Source organism: Sciurus vulgaris (assembly GCF_902686455.1).
Source record: "Sciurus vulgaris genome assembly, chromosome: 6".
Lineage (NCBI taxonomy): Eukaryota > Metazoa > Chordata > Mammalia > Rodentia > Sciuridae > Sciurus > Sciurus vulgaris.
In genome coordinates, this window is record NC_136466.1 from 18132494 (window position 1) to 18152690 (window position 20197).

The following is a 20197-nucleotide window of genomic DNA, read 5'->3' on the forward strand; positions in this document are numbered from 1 at the left end:
CTTCAGAGGTGGTGGAATCTTTAGGAGGTGGGGTCTAATGGGACGAAGTTAGAACATACAGGGTCTGCCCTTACAAACCTTGGGACCCTGGTCACTTCCTTCTTTTCTTTGCTTCTGAGGTGCCAAGAAGTTCAGCAGATTTGCTCTACCTCATGCTCTCTGCCATAATATTTCTGCCTCATCACAGGTCTTGACTATGGAATCAAGGGACCATGGACTGAAAACCCTGAGACTGTGAGTCAAGATAAACCCTGTCTTCTTTTAAGTTGATCTTTCCAAGTATTTTGTCACAGCAATGAAAAGCTGACTAATACCCATATACAAAAGTAAACAAAAAATTACATTGCAAATCATGTTTAACATATTTGTCAATCCTTTTTCCTGGGGATTTTCTGATCTATTTTGGGTGTACTTATAAAACTGGATGTTCTTAATTTTCTAAATGAGATAGATTACATGAGTGACAGGTGAGAATTGTAAAGAAAGTCTGGTAAGCCTCCTTTAGTCTGTATTCCAGCAAATTCCAGCAAATTATTTTCTGGACTATTCTGTAATGCAATGTGTCCTGATCTTCACTCACTATTTTCCTGGCTGCCATTTGCTGCCTTTTTTCAGTCTGTGATATGCTTAAATGCTAATATCTGTAATGTTAAACAGCATTATTTTCTGAAAATGCCAAAAGAAGATGTAGGAATCATTCAATTACATAAAATTGGGTAAAAAGTACCTGCCTTGACTTTGTTTGAAAAACATGATCTCAGTATGCTGTCTCTATATTCTCACTCACATTTTTATATGTTAAAAAAAAAAGGTATTGTTTTAAACTAACTTTGGTACAGCAGTTGGACAGGTGTTATCTCTTAGTTACATAGGCTTACTCTGATGTGTCTTTTAAATGTTGTGAGATAAGATTTTCAATTAAGTTAGGAAAAAACAAAAAATGAATGCTTTCTTGACCTGGTTGGTTTTGATAGACTATCAAAATAAGAGATTAATTCTTGAACTTATTTTAAATTTTAGTCATGTAAATCTTTCATTATGTTTGCATTCAAAGGACATTTTTCTTCAAGGAACACATTCATACAAATATACTTGATCTAATAGTTTCTTAATCAAGTCCAAATAAAAAATAGTGACCCAGAGGACCCCTTAGCTAGTAGATGATAACATCCCGAGACTTTACATGTTTCTGGAAAATGAAAGGTTCTCATTATTAAATTAAGTTTATGATTTTATTGTGTTCTCTATCTAAACATAAATGCTATTTCTACAATTTCACTTGATCATGCATACACATGGTTATCATATTAAGTGTTAATACTTCATTATTGAATGTCCCTATAAAATTAGCCATTATCAAGATTAGAAATAAGTTTTTCAAATTGATCTATCCCTTCAAGAAATATGTTTATGAGAGACAGTAGAGTCAAAATTATGGATCTAAATAAATAACTCCATTTCACTGAATGTCCTTGAACCAATTACTTAGCCCATCTAACCTTCAGTTTCTTCTTCTGTCAAGCAAAAAATGATAATACCTTTCTCAGAAGCTTGATAAAGAAATAAAATGGTATCATGCATATCACAGAGATGGTAAAACATCAGAAACCCATGGTCCCTTCCAAGCACACAGCTATAGTTCCCAGCCCCCTTTTGTCTCCATGGAAACATACAATGCTTTCTTGCCAAGGGAAGCTAAGTAGCAATGACAGGTGTCACCTTGAAACCAGTTTCTTTGATGTCATATGATTTCTCTATAAAATATCTTTCCAACCCTTGAAACCTATTTCCTGAGAGGTAATGTAGGGAAAATCTTGGAATTGAAAATTCATGTGTGATTTTTAAATGTATTATACAAATATTCTATATTTGCAAATCAAAGAAAAATAAGTTGCCATTTTTGGTTAATGTTTTCTGAAAGTATTTGTTTTATCACTAAGGACCAAATAGATGGAGGAATATTGTTTTCCCCAAATTAAAACTCTAAATATGAAGGAGTTTATTTTCGCATTTGTCTTGCTTTTGAAAACTTGAAGGAGAAACAGCCTAGGAAAATATTCACATGTAAAGAAAGTAGCTCTTTCATTATGACATCCATGACATAACCTTGGTTATACTAGGGGTTAACAAAAAATGCTAAGGATGAGAACTCTAAAGAAGCACCTGACAAAGAGCCTTCTTTTTATAGAAAGGTATTCTCATACTGAAGAGGAAAAGTGACTTCCCTATGGCTACTCTTTGTCCAGATCTATTTACATAATCCATACATTTTCCTATCCTGAAACCAAAGTTAACTTTTCTAAATTGAAACTCAAAAATAAAATAAAAATCTATATGGTACCATCATCCACTGATTTATTTTAAGATACTGCATTATTCCAAGTAGTTTGAAAATTTTAGTATTGATTAAAATAGGCTCACAACTCACAGAAACTCAAAAATAACTAAAGAGTATGGAATTGATACTGCAGTTGTTTATTTTTCCTTTGACACTTAGAGGACTCTTTTTCCCCTCTCACTTTCAACCACTTCAGTGAAAGTATAACTTCAATTGTTTCTTTTTATTTTCCTCTCTGCCAAAAAAATAAAAATAACTCACTTCAAGAATGAGTCTCCTTATTTTCCAAAGACATATAAATTCAAACAGTCTGAAAAGTGAGAGCATTTTTTTTCACTATTCAGAGAATTGTTTCCCTTGTATATATACGGTGATGCATGCACAAGAGTGGACTTGAACTTGGCATTAAAAAATGGAATTAAAATGTGCAGAGACTGGAGTAGGTGTGCAGCCTATCCAGGAAATCAGAAGATGGTAGAATGGGAGAATGACAAATGGTATTTGAAGATAAGGAGTAGGTAGTAGATATTTTAGAAATCAGGCAAAGAGCATGGACTTCATCCATGAAGCTGGTGTTTCTAAAACTATCTGTATGCACCAGTGGAGAGGAAGATGAATTTAGTGATGTACAGCTTTTTTCATTTTCATATGTTATGTATTTCTTAGAGTGGAAATCAGGAAAATATGACTAGCATATGGCCAAAAAGGCAGGTTAAAGACAACAAAGGAAGAAAATAATAGCTAATATACATGGATATGACAAAAATTATGAAGCTGTTTCATGAAAATTAGGTGCTTTGGGTGCATTGCTAAAGATAATACAGACACTTTAATCAAGATAATTGTCACATTTACTGGCCTAAAGGGTCAGAGATTGTGGAGTAAAATAAATGTCTATATAACAAAACTGCAATTATGTGTGAGAGTGCATGTTCTTAGAAATAGTTCCAAACTGTTTTGCTGTTAAGATCAGTAAAAGCATCATTGAGGAGGTACCATTAGATCATAAATATAGAAAGGTAAGGATGAGTTAAGAAGTCATGCAAGAGGAGAGGGGGAGAGTCATGATTAAATATGAGTATAGGATTGGCTGAATTCAGGAAAATATTAAAGGGGAAAGTACGGAAAACAGTGATGGAAAGTTCATGAGATCAGTTTCTTACATATTAGAAAGAAAATCTTGTGCTTAATTGAACCTACGGAATTCTTGGCATCTGATGTAAGCTGTACCCAGGGACTCCCTGTACCCCAGTGCAGTGAAATAGTATAATGATTATGTGCACGTGCCTGGGAGCAGATCACTTGAGTTCACGTCCCAGAGCTTGCCCAAGCTCTCTGAAAATAAATGAACCCATGGAAGTCTCAGTTTTCTCATTGACAGTGATAACATTGTGTTAATAATTGTAGGCGTGACTGGGTTTGAGAATTAAAGTAGGTCATTTTCACAAAGTGCTTTAGGACACGTGTAGTTATTGAGCAGCCAGGTGCTAGCCTTTGTGGTTATTATGTACAGCACGGACCTTAAAAGGAAGACTGACAGCAGGGGCCTCGCTTCCTCAGCCTCTGACATAGTCCAGATCAGAACAAACAAAATCGGGAACTGGGACAGTGGTAATGGCAACTGGAAAGAGAACAGTTACACAAGATTTTTCAGAGGCATAACTGCCTTCATGATTCATTGGATGTGGGAGGCAGAGAAATGACTCTGAGTGTTCACGCCTGGCTCGCTGGGGCAATGGTACTGCTTTTGCCAGATATAGAATAGTCAGGAAGAGTTGCTGGTTTGCAGGAGAAATCATGGATCCAGAATTAGTTCTTATATATTGACTGAATGAAGGGTCTCCTCACATCTTATCTATCTACCCCCAAGGAAATATTTTTCTCAAGTGTAGTACAGATAAAACTGAGAGTGAAGGAGATGATCCAGGTGGTGGCTGAAATGAATTTCAAGTAACATTAAACTACCTGATGAGAAAATTGTTTCCTATGAAATGTTCCTTCTATCCTAATTACATCAAGGAGAATGTTTGATATTATTTAGTCTGTGCTGTATCTGTGATCTCTCTCTCTTGTATTCAATATCTTCAATCTGGTTCTCACAAATATATGCACTTGAAATTTAAGAACATCTGTTTGTTTCTTATATTTCATATCAACTTTTTATGTCATTTGGTTCTGGCTTTCCATTTACTGTCTTAATTTTTAAAGAAAAACACATTTATTTTACTAAGGCAATCAATTGAAAAAAACAAGGCGAAGTGTGGAGATGAAGCTAGGTCTGATCACTGGTGCCTGGTCTTGTAACTGCCATGACTGCCCATAGTAAACCCTGTCTGTTTTCCCCCAGCATAGTTTCCCAGCATGCCACCCATAAATACTGTTACGGGAGAACATGGCGTCTTAACACCAGACTCTGGTACCTTCAGCCCCAGGAATGTGTCTGATATTCTTGATGTTACCTTGAGAAAATCTTCCGGCTTGGATAAAGTCATTTTACACTCACTGTTACATGACCCCCTCCACCTGCCCCACATCACAGAGATCTACTGGTCTTACTGTTGCCCTTCACCATGCTTCTGTCAGAAAGTTCCTAACAAATTGTACCCTGTGCAATTCTAGATCTGTCTTCCTCTTTGTTTGGGCTCAGGGTTCCTTGCAGTTGGTTCTTTTACAACAGATTTTTCTGATACACTAAGGAGCCAGCAGTACAGTTACCACGTAGGTAATTGTATTTTGTCAAGCTTGAATGAATGAGGTTTGGAAAACTGCAATAAGCTATGTCACATTTCAGGTAATATTTATGTCCAGTTAAGACTTCTTGAAGGAAGATACATCTACTACAAGTCAAGAAGAAAATCACTTTATAATGATGATCATTATTCAAAAACATTATAATTGGACTTCTGATAATTTCCAAAAAAGTTATTAATAAATATTCTTTAAATATTAACTAGTTATAGAGTGTTGATGCAAAGATAAATGTGGCAGTATGGGGGTAGGAAAGGATGGTAGAGTGAAACGGACATTATTATCTCACATACATATATGACTGCTTGACTGATGTGATCCTATAATGTGTATAATCAGATAAATTAAAGATTACACTCACTTTATGTATGATCTATCAAAATATATAAATTCATTCTATTGCTATGTACAACAAATTAGAGCAAATAAAAAAGATTTTAAAACATCCAAAAAAACTTCCAATGTTTACAAAATCAACTCTCATATGATTCAGTCTTGAAGCTAGTTTTTAATTCAGACTTTTCTCTTCATAGAGGTCATTGAAATAGTGCACGAAGTATAAACCAGCAAGAGCAAGGAATGGGAAAACCAAATATGGAGCTTACCCAACCTGTTAAAATTCACAAAGGAGCTGATGAATTCAGGCAAGTGAAGCTACTGGGTATCAAATCCATTACCTTTTTCAATATGGATTTGCTGTGATTTCCTCAGAAGGACTAATAGCCTTGTGAGACATTGGCAATTCTCTTTGCTACCCTTAGAATAAGAGGGCAATTTACTCTGGCTTTATCTCTTAATTGTCAGTAAATGCCCTCTATCTCTCTTGCTATGTACATTGAGAGGAGAGTCACGTTGGACCCTGTGATGTACAGCCAGCCCTTCTGCTTCTGTCATTTGGTCTCAGTGCTACTCTGGGCTCAAAATGACTAAACAAAAAATGTGCTTGTCATGAGTTTGTGAGTTCTGTTTTAGGGTACTAGAATAATTATAGAAATACAAGTATACAGCATTCTAGAAGCACAAAGCATTGGAGATTATTTTTACATGCTCTTCCTTTCACAGATGGAAGACTTCAGCTCTAAGGCAATCCTCAATCTCTTTTTTTATTTGTTTTTATAAACCAAAGGAAAGATTGTTCTAGTACTTGATGGCCAGGATTTCCTGTGAATAAGGGAACAGAAGGCCACCTTTCAAAAATATACTGAAGCATTACTTGACCTTTCTGCTTCTATTTGCAGAATGAGATCCTTGAGAAGCAGCTCACAGATACTTAAAACAGTGTTACCAAATAACTCCTGATTTAGAGAATGGTGTTTTTAAAAGCAAATCTCGAATTTTTATCTTTATGTAGCCCCTTAATTTTCTTCTTTTTAAATATGTTTTTTAGTTTCATATGGACACAATGCCTTATTTATTTTTATGCAGTGCTGAGGATTGAACCCAATGGCTCACCCATGCTAGTTAAGCGCTCTACCACTGAGTTACAGTTTCAGTCTCTTAATTTTCTTCTCTCTGTACAACAGACCAAGGTCTATTCCAGCTTAACACACAAAAAATATCCCGCGAGTTCTAGGAAAAACAGGTATATATGAACAAATCAATAGATTTCAGTTAACCTCATGGAAATATATTTCCAGTGGCATGCCTTAATAGATAATAATTTGAGAACATAATGCATTTGAAATTATGACATATTTAAATTTACATAAGTTTAAAAGGAGTAATTGGAGTCAGCTGCATGGAGTATACATTCAGTATTTCAGTGTTCCTACTGAACACACAGGAGAAAGTTCTTGTTTGGAAATAAGTCTAACTCACTCCACTTGGCATTTCAAAACAATTAAATAATACCATTACAAATTATGAGAGTTCATATAAAAACATTGACTTTTTAACTTCTCTCGAAAAATCTGAAGTACTGACCACATTATGCCTCATGCACACCTGAAAAGTATAATTAGTTTTGGTAAGACTGACTACTGATAAATTTCCAAGTACCAGGTAAATATCATTCCATTATTCTAATCATTGGCTTTTTTTTTTTTTTTTTTTTTTTTTTTTTTTTACCCATACAGAGAATCCCTGTGAGTGGTTGTTTTTATCCACCTTGGGTACTTGCGTGCTTGGAAAAGCTCATCCCCTTAGAAATTCAACAATTTTGCTCAGTATCTATACCCGATAACTGATGGAGTTGGGATTTGAACCCAGGCCTAGGCCTGACAATACCCAAAGCTTGGTTTATTTCCACTAATAAAATCAGGTTGAAATATTTAATTATTGAATAGAGAATTAGTCTATATCTATTACAGTCATTTTTCTGCATTTGTGGAAGGTATGTTATCTCTGTATGTTTATTTCAAGTGTTGCTCTTTCAATATGTTAGAAAACATATTTCCTAAAAGAAACAATAAATTTATACCTGATAAATATTTTCTTTTTAAAAATAATTGCCATTCATTTTTTGCTTAAATGAATTAGCAAATAATTTACTAATCCAATTTGAATCCAATTTGCTTTCAATTGATAGAATACAGCTATGTTTATCTATTCTATTAGAACACCAATTATAATTTTCTCTGGAAAATTAAAGCACTTCATTAATTTTCTGAATATCATTATTAGACAGGCATTGAAAATATTTTCAAACCATATATAACAAAATTTTAACTCCAGAAGGGTTACTTGAAATTCTTTTCAAGTGCCTCTTACCAGAAGTTGTCTTCACTACTTCAGTGGTATTTCTCAATCCGACAAATGAAAATTGATAAAGTCTCCAAGATCTTGTGTCACCCACTTCGACAGAACTACGCTTCCACTGATAGACAATCTCTTCACGTGGGTAGCCATCTACAGTGAGATGGGAAAACTTACATTAAAAATGATGATAAATGATGATTAATTGAACACATGTAGGAACTACTGTCTATGAAAATTTTTCTAAGTATACTTGATGTACATTTAGGTTTTTCCTCTGGTTTACACTGAAATTGGTGCAATGATGAACTGGTGATTTGTTTTTTAACTCTGGTTATGATTTAATTGGTTCGTAGGAAACGCCCTGACTCCCAGGCTGGGATATTATGTTTACCTGAAGACGAATTTAAGGCTGTGGATGTAGTTTGTTGGTAGAGTTCTTGTTTAGCATTTGCAGGGCACTGGGTTTGATGCCCAGCACCATAAATAAATGAATAAACAAAACATCCATACTCTATCTTTCATTCTACTTAACATGCACAACTGGCAGACAGAAAATAAGTAGTAGAATGAATGACCTAACATAGATACTGCATAGATACTGAACTAAAGTAAGTCAAACATTTGGGGAAATTGGGGATTGATTGTTTGGATTTGGGAATCTGTGAAGTTTATTAAAATTTCATCTGGGTTGGATTTGTCATCATGGAAACTTGTGGCACTTCATTATTTGATAACAATAAGAATTAATAAGAAGTCATGCTTTTATTGGGTTTAACTGTGTCAGGGTGCATAGCATTTTACATATATTATACCAATAAAAAAATAATTCATCGTTTGAGAGGTCTTAATGAGCAATGTGCTGCAACATTCTGGACCCATTCCTGGGTCCAGGCAAACTGCCAGTTCATTAAAAGTTTGAACCCCTGTGAAACCTATCTGTAATTCCAGATAAAACAGATCAATTGTTTTTCAGAAACTGCCTAATTGAGATAAACTGGGATGACGCTGAAAGACTGTCAACATCTTTAAACTCAGCAGCATAGCTTTATGCCATCTTGCAATTCTCTGTGATTCTCCCAGTTGATTGACATTTCGAGTAGAAAAAAAACCACAGACCAGAGGGGATAGGGAATGCAGAGGCACTACACTTACAGCTGGAGAACTCCAGGGGACAGGAGTGCTCATCCATGGGGAAGTTGTGCAGCTGTAACTGGCACTCAGCATCAATTGTCAGTCTAAAGAGAAAGATGTTAAAAGAAAGATTTTAAAAATAATTTTAAAATGTATGATTTCTAGAGTATATCCCACATTCTAATCCGTAACACAAAATGATCCTCACTGAAGAAATCTACTAAGTCCAGTCAAAAATTAAGAGACTAAATGTGTGTTCATTTTTACAGACCAAACCTTAGCATCTCATTCACCTCAACTCCATTTATCCAAAATCTGTGATCATTTAAGTTTCGTGTTTGGGTTTATTTTTTAATTTTTTTATTTTTTTGCAAATTAATTGCACACATGAGATTGCTCAGTGAATATATTTAACTTACTTAACAGAACAAACTGTTTTAAGAACTTAAGCTCATTTACTCTTTGCATATAAAAGAATGCTGAGAATTCTCAGATCTTATCTGCTAATTAAAGCAGGACCTTCTGTTTGAAAGTGCTTGTCAGCTGTTAGCTTTAAATTGCTATAGGTAAGTTTAAAAATTATTGTATTGCAAATGGACTTTTATGCATTTTTATAATGGAACATCTTGAATTCATTAAATGGGATGTTAAAGGGTAGAGGAACGTTGTATCATTGCCAATCCATAGTGCATACATATATGCAGATGTATTAGAAAAATGTTTGCCAGTGAGTATGAATTAGTTTGCATCTAGAAAACGTCTTAATGCATACAGATTTTGAGTCTAAGTTCCTGGACTGGGACTCCAGGAAGGAGAAGATTTAAAGGAGGCAGATGTTTTGATTACCTTTTAAGAATTGTGAATATAATCCAAAATTGGACAGGTGAAGGGATAACAATTTTAAAAATTTCATATTTCTTAATTATTTTTATTTAAATATATAGATATCAGTGTTTATGTTATAAACATGCTTTTACAAACATTATTTTAAAATATTTTCTAATTAGCATAACTTTTAATTGGAGAGAATGATCATTCAGTATTGTATTAGAGTAATTACTAATCTTCAAATATATTCTAAATTCTCTAAGAAGCAATGGATAGAGTGAATTGTTTCCCCATTTGATAAGTGTCACTATGCCTTTAGCATGCTTGACCTTGTCCAAAATCACATAACTAGTGACACGGTTAAGATTTGGGCTTAGGTTTATCAATCTTCAGAACTGGAGGTTTTTATCATTGCTGCTCCATAATTACATGGACTTCAAATAAAAGACTGGTTTTATTCATAATTTAAATCATAATTAAATTTGATATTTTATTAGTATTATCTCTCCAAATTAAACCTGAATTATTAAAGTTGAAAATAATACAGATAGATTGCAGATACAGACATATTCAACTATGCATGTGCACCCCCCATGCACACAGCTCATTATAGATAAGCAACCAGAATAAAATCATCTCTGTAGATAGACTGGCAAAGATGCAAGCCTTAATTGAATCTTATGAGTGACATATTGAGGTGGCTTTTATAATTAAATATAGTACTGATTCCTCAAATTAATAAGTCAAAAAATGACTACAATGTTATGAGAATGATAGAGGCTTGAGACAGGGTGACTGGTTTTATATTTCAAAAGTTAGACTGAATGCCGATTTATTGGACCAGGCTTTGCTTTTCACTGGTTTCTAATTTCAGTTATTCCCTTATCTCTAATTTAACAAAACGCATGATGCATGGATTTAAAATAGATGCAATGAATTTCTTTTGCAGTTGTGGTCATTTTTTTCCTCTAATTGATCTAACTCTGATAAAGTCTTTGGAATGATTTCGAAGTATTACATTTTATAAATTAAATATTACATAAGGCATAAAAATACACGTCACAAGTGACATGAATCATTTTGAAGTTAGAGGTTCTGGGATACTAACATGTAAAAGAATCACATTGTTCATATTTTTACTGAAAATATATACAAATATTTTAATATCTTCTGTGTTTACTATTTATGAGAATCAGTATTAGGTATTTTATATATCACCCCATTTTGTCTTTGTAACGATTCTGTAATAAGAATATTTACCTGTATTTTACAGACATTCTGAAATGAAAGGTACAGGTTTGCTCAACCATAACTGAGGTGGGGGAGGGGTTACAGTGTGGTGCCTGCTGGTGGTAACTTCTTCTTTCGCAGTAACTTCCACCAGTTCTCACATAATTCATCTAAATAAAAGTGTAACCGAGTAAAATCATCTTGCTTACTATGCAAAGCTTTGAGATGTCTTCTAGAACCAAGAATCCTGTTATCATACAGCTTCCTCCAAGTTAATATAGAATTTCTGAAGAGTTGCCCCTAGTTCATACAGATAATAAGATAGAGAGCAAAGAACTACAGCCAGATCCAGTTGATTCCTAAGTATATGTACTTAGCTATTGTGCTCTTTAATAATGTACTCTCACCAATGAGGAACTTCAGTGTAATGATATCTTAAATGCTCATGAGTAAGAAGTGGGTTAAGATAATAATGGCATAAAGTAATTTACATAGAAAACTTTCCAAATATTATGTAATACCTAGGTTCAGAAGATATAAGATGGCTTCTTCAACTCTTCCAAAAATGTCTAATCCCAAAATAGACAATAAATTATGTCACACAACCTTAGCAATGTCACAAGGAAGAGGGACAGGAGAGAGGGTAATAAATTCTAAGTGCTTGCTATTGTGCAGCTAAAAGAAAAAGAATTCATGGAAGCTCCCACATCAAATATTCTTCTTTAGCAAGAAATGCTAAAGAAGATAGAAATGAGACATTTCCAAGCACAAGAAGTGGTGGTCCCCAAGATGACTATTTTAATTTTCTTATTCTAAATTAGCAGGACTTACACCCAAAATATCAGGCATGGCACAAATGTCAGAAGACCTCACAAAGGCAAGGGACGTTTTATACCAGTTGTGTGAACACAGTGCGCTTACATTAGTCACAGAAAATTAGTTCTACCAATGAAGAATACTTTAATGAATTTTATTGATAACAGAAAGAAAAATTTGGTGATGTCCTATGCTATTTTCATCAGACATCCCAACCCTGATATAGGCTGGAAATTTCATTTTTTTCTTTTATAAAGTTAGTATGGTTGATTTTTATTATACTCCTAGTGATTACTCTGCTTCCTTTTCAGAAGAATACCTTAGGGTATAGAGCACTCGGCCATCATTCCAAATTCTCAGCATCCTATTGGGAGTGGTTATCCAGTGTGCATCTGCCTTTTTGGAGTTTCTGAAGAAAGTGTCTGGGATCCAGATTTTTCCCACCATGTTGCTATTCAATCGAAGGACTTTAATGGTGCTGTTAAATTTCAAGCGTCTGTCATACCATGTTTGGGCAAAAAATATATCAATGGTATATTCCTATTTTAAAGAGAAAGATAACAGAACATTTTAATACAATAAGAATATATTTTGTATATTTTATTCTTGCACATATTGTCAATATGAGTAAAAGTTACTTTGGTTTTGCATACTCCTAGAGGAAGCAATAGCTTTGTGTATAAGGTCATTGCCTCAACCATCTTTTGCAAACAGTTTAATATTTTTATTAAAAAAAAAAAAAACTAGACCTTTCTTAATCTATTCTGACAAAAGTTCATAGCCCTGACGTCATTCTTTGCTTCCCATGTCTAGAGAGCACAATCCGTCATGGTATTTGAGCCAGCTCATTCTTTGCTGTGGAAAATTGACCTATGCATCGTTGTGTGTTTAGTGGCATCCTTACTTCTATTTTCTAGGCATCAGCAGCAACCCCTCCACTTCATCGTCACTCTAACCAAGTTGGGACAACTAAAATTACCTCCAAACATTGTGGAATGTTTCCTAAGGATCAAAACTTTCTAGGTTCACAATCACTATTATAGAGTGAAACAAACTCTAGAATATCCCAAATGATACTAAGCTGAAGCTTCAGATGCCTCATAATAAAATGAAGATTCTAAGAAATCTAACTAGGCAGGTCATGTGAACATAGAAAAATGGAATACACATGAAGTGCTTCACACATGCATGGCAGATAGCAAACAGCCAATGAAAAGTAACACGTCTTTTTAAACTACTTATTACTGCTGCTTTTCATTTTCATTTCTAAAGAAGATGAGATTAATGAAATTAAAAAATCATTTCTAATATTTGCACTACATCTCTATCACAAAGCCTGTTCTTAAATGACTATAATGATTCCCCTCAAGCAGATGTCAGTAAACTAGAAAAATCATTGACTTCAGTCAAAGCAAAACAACTGTGCTGTGAAATTCAGACCATTAGGGCCTGGAGTCTGAACACTGGAGTTCTAGTGTGGCTGCCACATTAAGAGCCAGTCTTTGGGGAAAACCTCTTTACTCCTTGAGTCGCATTTCCTTCATCTTCACAAACAAGCAAACAATTCTATATATGCTCAGGTCCCCTCCAGCTCCATAATGCTAAGATGCTGTGCTTCTCAACTTCATCACCGCCATTACCACCACCCAGCTGTCAAGCAGAAGGCTGCTCTCCTTTTATTCTTGTTCTATCAGGTACTTATTTGGAGTCAATACTTTGGCTAAATACTCTTCAGGCAATATCTCATTTAATAAACCACCTTATGTGAATATAAAACAAAGAATGAACTATTATTACAATACACTTCAGGTTAAATTATTTGATACTGGCATCATTGATAATAACTAACCTAATGAAGTCTTGCATAATTTTGTAACTTAAAAATTTAAAGAAAAAATTAAAGGAAATAGAAAGAGCTCAATATTCATAGAAGGTGAGAGATAGGGCGGAAAGTCACATTTCCCAGCCCAGTCTCCCACATTTCTTTTTATGTCAAACATAAAAAATAAATAAATAAAAAATAAAAAAAAATAAAAACAAAAAACAGGAAATCACTGATTCCTTAGAGAATATGCACTGTCAGAGGTACTTATCTTACACTATCCACACTGTTTTGTATCTTTCCCTATGTCAAAAAAATTGGGATACACTTTGACCAAAACAAAAGACAAAGCCAAAAAAGAAAAAAAAAAATCCACAAAAATCAAACAGAACTGGAAACATTTTAACACCAGCGTTTTACAAACTCTGATCCTGGGTCAGTTCTGGGGACTCGATTCCTACAGCAAAACAAAACAAAAAATCTAAGTTTAAATAAACTGCCTACAAGAATGAAGTTACACTGATACCTATAAATTCCTCTTTTTAAATATTTACATTTCATGTCAGAATACTAAAGATTTTGAGAACTTCTCTTGTAAAGATGTAACAACATGTTATAATGAATGATTCATGGTAAAGCAAACAAAGGAATTGCCGAGGGCCATGCAGGTGGTGCCCTATAGTTCCATCACAGAATATCGTTATTGCTTGCTTGGTAAACACTTTTTAAATTGTGCCAGTACCATACTGCATTAAATTATTTTGTTAAATCATACTGCACATTATTATAATATTTTGACTCCATTCTATCCTGCTCCACTCCATTCTATGATACACTCAGTCTAGTGTATCACTTCATATGTGGGTGGAAAATGTTATAGAAGAACAAAGTTACATTCTTTATTATAACTGATGAACTATTTTCTCTGAAAAACCTTTCTAATTTGATGTAAACTCTGTCATCCCTACAACATCCATTATTTTAATGGAGTACTCTATTTTATTTTGTTGTAATTAGCAATTGTCAGGTACACATATAATAGTTGCTGAGTTTCAATATCATAACATTTTATAAATTTAATTTTTCTATATTATTAATTTTTATAACAAAAAAATTCTGAAAATTTATTTATCTTCAAATCACAAGAGAAAAAAAAATTCAAAAGATTTTTCTTTCCCTTCCAAAATCTTGAACCTGATCTTTTAAAAAATTATTGGTACCTTATAATTATATATAATTAGTGGGATTCATTATGCCATATTCACATATACACAATGTAATTTTAATCAACCTCATTCCATAGTACTCTTCTTTTCCCTCCCTCCCTGCTTCCTCAGATCCACTTGCTCTACTGATCTGCCTTATTATTATTATTATTATTAGTGCATTACCATTATACATATAAATGGGATTTATTGTGCAATATTTATACATAGACATAGCATAATTCTGTTCCCTAGTACTTCCCCATAACCCCCTCCTCCCTATCCATCACCTTCCTTTGTTCTATTTTACTCCATTCAATTTTTCTGACTTTTTCACCCTTACTCCTTCTTTTAATTCTGTTCTCTCTTTCCCTCTCTCTAGTTTACATACATGAGAGAAAACATTCAACTCTTAACTTTCTAAGTTTGGCTTATTTCACTTTCCTTTTGAATTCAAATACACGTACTGTTTTCTGTTTGACTTTCTCCATTTGTGGGTAGTCAGAAATTCAATGAGACAGTAACCCATTAAACCTAATCTCCTTTATTGTCATGTTCCATGTTACTTTTATGTTAACAAAAAAGACAATTTTATTATGAAACTCACCATATTGATAGCGTTCACTGGGCCAATGCTATTAACATACATGTCTGTGTGAATTAATGTTGGTTTCACTGTAACAAGAAACATAGAGGTATACACACATGGAGAGGTGCAAAATCTTATCATTTTAGTCTTTATTTTCTAGAATAGACTTGTTTCAGTACATTAGAATTATTTTATTCACAACTAATTTAGTACCAGTTACTACTTCAATACCTTTGAGTAACAACTTTGTTTTCAAAGAAACCTCTCTTTTTATGCATATAAATGCAATAAACAAGCATAGTAGAGTTTTGAAACTGATTATCCTTTTGAAACTACATAAAAATGGAGAAATCAAAAGACACTTTTTGAAGTTTATCCTCCTTCTTTTCTCAGATATCTTGAATTTTGCCATTTTGTCTTCAACTTACATATCTTAACCTGACATTACCCACATAGAAAATAATTAGTAATTCATAAAAAAATAACTACAATGGAAACATGAGGTAGACATAAAGAGCCCTGAGTAATATGAATTATTTTGAAATCTCACTCCCTGCTGATTCATTTTATGATTACTTTATCCTCACATGCCTCTAGCCAACCCCAAATCAATCTTTCTCAATGAATTAGTGCATGGTGTGACTACATAGATAATATGAGGAAAGCATATGGAAGCTCATTATATACCTATTTATCAGAGTAGACTGGGATAAAAATCTGTAGTATACTATCCCTGACCAAACACAGGTGCTCCATTTTCATTTAGCATCTAATGAACAAAGATTCATAATATCATTCTGGGCTTTGATTCAACAAAGTACATTTTTCTCATCTTTATTCATTTTCCCAGAAAGTACTATGCCTGTCTCTGGGGTGAATAGAATACTCAGGAATACTGGCATCTATAGTCTGACCTTCATCTGGGTGAGGTTGTTCCTCTGCCTCTAGACTTTGGGCTTGACCAGCCTTGCTCTGGATAATGATGCATAGGCAGAAGATAGAATGTCAATTCAAAGACAAAGCATTAAACTTTGTGAGTTTCTCATTTCTCTCTAGCTCTTAACTAGTGTATTGGTTCCAAGATTAGAATGAAAGATCTTATAGCACCTCTGCCCCCAATTACCAGCACCAGCCTCGCTTGGTCCAGGCTATCCCAACTCCCAATGTAGTGTTAAAGAAATGTTTTCTGTTGTTGGCCAAGTAATTAAGTCCTTGTTTGTTACACAGCAGCAGATAACCAGTGTGTCCTTTCTATTATTTTTTTTTCTTATATTTTTTATGGTATTTCCTAAGGCATCATCATTTTTTTATAGCCTTTGTCCAGAATAACTATGAAAATTTACATTTCTGGTTCTCAATCTTCACATGAAAATCATTTTCTCTTGTGGAACTGATCAATGCCCCTCCCACTATTTACATTCTCTATGTATTTTTACAACTCGTAAGAGAAGTATAATTTAGGACTTTCTGGCTCTTGAAGTATGCTGATGTTTTCGAATTCAGGTGCGCCTCTCAGAAGGCTTCATCATACCTCCTATGTCAGGTCGAAGTTTATTGTCATATCCTTCCAGCAGGTTGTTTAAGATGACAGTGACATCACCCTCAGGAACTTTAGGGGTCAAGACCCAGGTTTTGTTAGAAGCATAATCTTCATAGTCGTCATCGGATTTTTGACTTGTAAAGCTAAGAAAACAAAAATATGGGTCAAGAAGCAGATTACATCTGATTTGCCTCTTACCAAAAAACTCTGACGGTGAAGGAGAAATTAAACAAGTTTACGGGAATGTAGAATTAAAAAAAAAAAAAAAGAAAGAAAAATCCACCTGATGGTTAATCTAACTGATTAAACTGTACAGATGGGGATTACAATGTATTAAAGTATCTCTCCATTTTTCCAGAGTGCTCTGCCCTTCTGTCTATAAATACACCATGAGTTACCATTTATTTCTGCCTTTCCTATGCTTGACGTTACCACATTGCCCTGAATACATGTATTCTCAAACCAGATTTGTTACCTTTTCTCAATCACCCACAGTCATCAAAACATTTATACACACACACACAATGTAGTAATGTTTTGTGTATACCTGCATATATATATATATATATATATATATAACTTGAACATATATGTGGGTATATGTTTGTGCATGTGTACATGCTTGTGTGTATATGCATGTATATATACACAATATTTAGATGGATAAATATTGGATAAAATGATGATTACATGCTGAATGTTGCTTGAGAATAAGGACTGAAGATGAAATTTTTAGAGCAATCACTAGTATGTCTCAACTTAGTAAGCAAGTACTGTAACCCCCTCTTTCATTATGTTTTAAAGCTTCAGGAAGCACTATAAAAATACATGTGCAAAAAGCCTAAAATAGCGTTTTACATCTTGCACTTCAGTGAGCACAGAAACTTTAAACAAGCATTAATTTCATAGTGTCCACAGTGAGTAGGATGGGCTGGGCAATGTTTCAACATGCTCTCAAAAAGAAAGGCTTCATTGTGAGCATAGAGACCAGTCTTCTGCTAGGAAATCCCCTCTGAGGGTTCAATTCATCATTTTTCCAGAGCACTGATAAATTCTGCATAATAGATCTATAATCCTCTGACCCAAATCTTAGTAGTATAAGGAAAGAAATGGGTCTCTGGCAAAGAAAATTTCAAGTTCTTTAACTCAGAGGAAAGACTATGTGAAGCCATCTGCTGTTACCATGGTCTGCTTTCTAGAATCGTTTTTATGTCTGTCACTTGCTATTTTATGACCTGGGACAAGTTATTTAGCCTTGATAAACCTCGAAACTCTCATTTTTAAAATTAAGGAACTACTAGTACTCAGTTCACATTCTTGTGTAAGATTAAAATAATGCTTATTAAGTATGTAACACAGTGTCTGACGCAGCAATTAGGCCCATTATTATTGTCATTATAGAGTGACCGCTGCCATAACAACTGCTCTAAAATCTGACTCTAAAGATGCTACTTCAAGGCTTTTATCTAATATGGTTGAGAAGAACTAAAAACAGATGTTTTCTGGGAAGAAAAATAATGAGCCACTGTATTATAAATAAATGAAGTTTCTCCTCTCTACGGCTCTCTCAGCTAAGGGCTAAATTAATGGGACTGGTGCATAATCTGGAATGATTTCCAAATTTATCTTAAAAAATACTTCTCTCTTTCATGGCTGGCCGTTTCTTTCTCTGGCCTCTTCTGGAGGTAAGAACCTCGGTATTCACAGGTGGCTGTCTGGGCATAATGAGCGTTAGGTGAGATATTCTGTGGGATTGTCAGCTCCATGACAGTGCCTGAGCAGAAACAGACTAAGAATGACTCAGGAAAGTCGATTTGACTGTTGTGTGGGCTGAGAGTAAACACAAACTTGAACTTCTGGCAAAAGGCACTTCTCTGAATGCAATAGCATTTATAGATTATTACTCCTCCTGGTGCCCTTTAGTTTAAAATGATATTCTTAAACAGGGAAAGAAGTGAAATTGAAATTACTCTCAAATTAAAAAAACATAATACAAAATGATTTTATTTTTGGTCATCTGAGTGATAATATCTGAGAGTCAATGCCAAAAAAGGTTTGGACTTCTTGTTTCTGGAAAGTTTCAAAACAATGTTACAAAGCCATCTGCCCAAAAGCCTTGGACCACCAGCAACAGCATTCCTTGGGAACTTTCTAGAAATGCAGAGCCCTAGGATCCACCCATATACTCAGAAGCTTTTATTTTAACAAGTTGCAGCAGAGATTCATATACATATTAAAATATGAAAATGTTAATTCTAGGGCTGGGGAGATAGCTCAGCTGTTAGAGTGCTTGCCTTGCAAGCACAAGGCCCTGAGTTCAATCCCCAGTACCGCAAAAAAATAAAAAAAAGAAAATGTTAGTTCTAGAGTGGGTAGACTAGCGATACTTATTCTTGGCTGCATGTGTGTGTGTATGTGTATTCCTGTGTCCCATGTGCTAGAACCAACTTTTTAAAATATAGATTCCCAGCTTCCTATCTTAGATCTTTTGAATCTGAGTCTCCCTGTTATAAATTGGATTATTCAATTTTATTTCAGTCTTTACAGTTTCACATATGATTATAAACATGAACTCATCTTCAAGTTGATAAAACATTTTAACTAGGATTAAAAGAGGCTTATAGACAAAACTTGATTGACGTTGTTCATTGAGAGTTTGCTTACAATTACAAAGAAGATTCTGACTCTGAATTTTGGTACATCTTGTGAATGTTTGTCACTGCCAAGATTAATCATACATTTTTCTGGAATTTTACATTTTCATATGAGGATTTCATATTCCCACAGACTTAATAAAGCTCTAAGTCCAATAGGAGAAAAGGGCTAATTATTTTTCAGGATAGTAAAACAGAAATAAGCATAGTTGTATTTTTATTGATATATCTTTAAATTCATTGATATTACATGCATCATAAAGACAATTTATCTTTCTCTAACATAGGTAGATGAGGTCATTGAATTTAAAAAGTAAACAAAGGCTCATTTATTTTTATACTTCAAATATTTTTAAATCACTCTTTCATAACAAATTTTACCAACGTTTTTTGGTATGATTTTGGCAAACTTTTATTTTATAGATATAGTGAATCATAAGCAGAGTATTTTTAAATGTCAGTATGTATCTCCCAAGATATATGTGCCATAAAAATGATAAATTTTAATCTTTTCTTTGAAAAAATTTCCCATACATTTAGGTTTTTTGTCCTATTAATATAACCTTTGAATTTTGAATATCCCTGCTTCTATCTCATAA

The 20197-nt window shown here is 34.0% G+C and overlaps 1 protein-coding gene across 2 annotated transcripts in view; it reads right to left on the bottom strand.

Annotated features, from left to right (window-relative positions):
* GABRG2 (gamma-aminobutyric acid type A receptor subunit gamma2) overlaps positions 1-20197 on the bottom strand; it is an 84695-nt gene that overhangs the window by 40463 nt on the left and 24035 nt on the right. For both annotated transcript variants that reach the window (XM_079144599.1, XM_079144598.1), the window contains exons 2-6: positions 16936-17087; positions 15423-15490; positions 12108-12328; positions 8936-9018; positions 7796-7933 (exon numbers count right to left, since the gene is read on the bottom strand). In XM_079144599.1, coding sequence (XP_079000725.1) covers positions 7796-7933; positions 8936-9018; positions 12108-12328; positions 15423-15490; positions 16936-17087 — 662 coding nt within the window. The remainder of the gene's footprint in view (positions 1-7795; positions 7934-8935; positions 9019-12107; positions 12329-15422; positions 15491-16935; positions 17088-20197) is intronic.